This window comes from Ceratina calcarata, unplaced genomic scaffold (assembly GCF_001652005.2).
Source record: "Ceratina calcarata isolate Rehan_Ccalc_2016 unplaced genomic scaffold, ASM165200v1 scaffold470.2, whole genome shotgun sequence".
NCBI classification, from domain to species: domain Eukaryota; kingdom Metazoa; phylum Arthropoda; class Insecta; order Hymenoptera; family Apidae; genus Ceratina; species Ceratina calcarata.
Window position 1 is genome coordinate 24,259 of NW_017171129.1, and position 1,549 is coordinate 25,807.

The following is a 1,549-nucleotide window of genomic DNA, read 5'->3' on the forward strand; positions in this document are numbered from 1 at the left end:
GATGACCTTGAAATCTCGAAGAAAATGACCTTGAGAAAAAATTATTCTTAAAAGATCCTTATTTTTTTATCGTAGTTGACAGAAATTTAGATGGCTCGTTGTTAAATACTATGTACTGTCTTCCTTGCCCTAATGGTACCTATCCATTTATCGATGGGTCGAGATGTTTGCCTTGCGAGTCATTCGAATATAATTATTACGAGGAGGATACGTATTTTACGAGACACCATTACGAGCGAATACAGAATTATTGTTCAAACAAAAATGCGTTGTTAGAGAAATCAAATAATACGAAAGTTGCGTTGCGAATGAAATTCGATAATCGTAACACGATGAACAGTTACGATGGATTCGAAAACGAACTTCGACTCGCCGCACGTGTCTGTCAAGTAAGTAAGTGTGAGTAGAAATAAGAAGTGCCTTTTATCACCGCAGGGATCATCAATAAGATAAATGATTCATACTTGATTTACATACTTTAACTTGTCATAAATTAATAACTGGGTAACCAAGCCCCATTTTGCATTTTGCCAAAGGAAATTGTTCACTATGACCCACCCAATCTGCCATTTTAGGCTCTAACACTTTTTCTGGGACATCCAGCATAACGAATAATAAGAAATTCAAACGGGTTATGTAAAATTAGTATAATATATAGCATTCAACGTGTTAAACGAAAAGAAGAAATGGCGAATGTTAACTGAAGAATGCCTTTTCTAGAAAACTGACAAACAAGCATGTGTGCATTTATCGAACGCGTGCATTTTGAGCCTAAACGTTTGTTCGACTGCATGCAAGTTACTTATGCGAGCCAACGGGTCATATCCACGATTATTTTACGATGAAAGTGAGACCGTGCATATATTAAATAGCGAACGAATCACACAGAAGTATAGCTTCGCGAAAGGTAGCGATGTATGTATAACTTATATGAGAAAACGACTTTATATACGACTTTAATCATGACAGAAATTCTCCATTTTGGTTTTAGAACAGTATATTAAATTTTACGATTGTTACATTTTCTTTGTACGGTGAATTCGATTCTATTGGTGCACCGAACATGCCCTGTGGCCTATTGGAACGCGTGAGATTTGGCATCAATCTTCGGAAAATATGCACTCTCATGGTGAGAGACTTGATAAGAGCAAAAATGGAATTTCTCTCTCCATACTTAACGTTCGTAACGGGAGATGGCAAGGTTCTGTTACATGCCTTACCCGTGTCGATCAAAAATCTAAATCGGGTAAGTAACGACCTTCAAGTGACCTTTCTCGATTAAGGTAGCTCAATAATATTTGCAGAACATATACGATTTTAATACAAATTGAACTAAACAATAGTTAAAGTTTCGAACTTCCATTTTCCATTAAGAAAATATAAGGTTTCCGTGAAAATTGTTTAAAAAAATGCATTAGAAAATTCTCATTTTTAACATGGCAGCTTATGGAGACTTTTGTATAAATGCCTCTTGCGATTTCATATTATATACGTTTTCAATAAAAAAATAGATTGTTATAGATTTTTTTTACAGGGAATACGATGATGT

At 35.1% G+C, this 1,549-nt stretch overlaps 1 protein-coding gene across 1 annotated transcript in view; it reads left to right on the forward strand.

The window, feature by feature from the left end:
- The window catches only part of LOC108627403 (meckelin), a 10,272-nt gene that overhangs the window by 1,059 nt on the left and 7,664 nt on the right, over window positions 1–1,549 (forward strand). Inside the window, exons 3-5 of the mRNA XM_026815577.1 lie at window positions 76–389; window positions 721–915; window positions 992–1,246. Coding sequence (XP_026671378.1) covers window positions 76–389; window positions 721–915; window positions 992–1,246 — 764 coding nt within the window. The remainder of the gene's footprint in view (window positions 1–75; window positions 390–720; window positions 916–991; window positions 1,247–1,549) is intronic.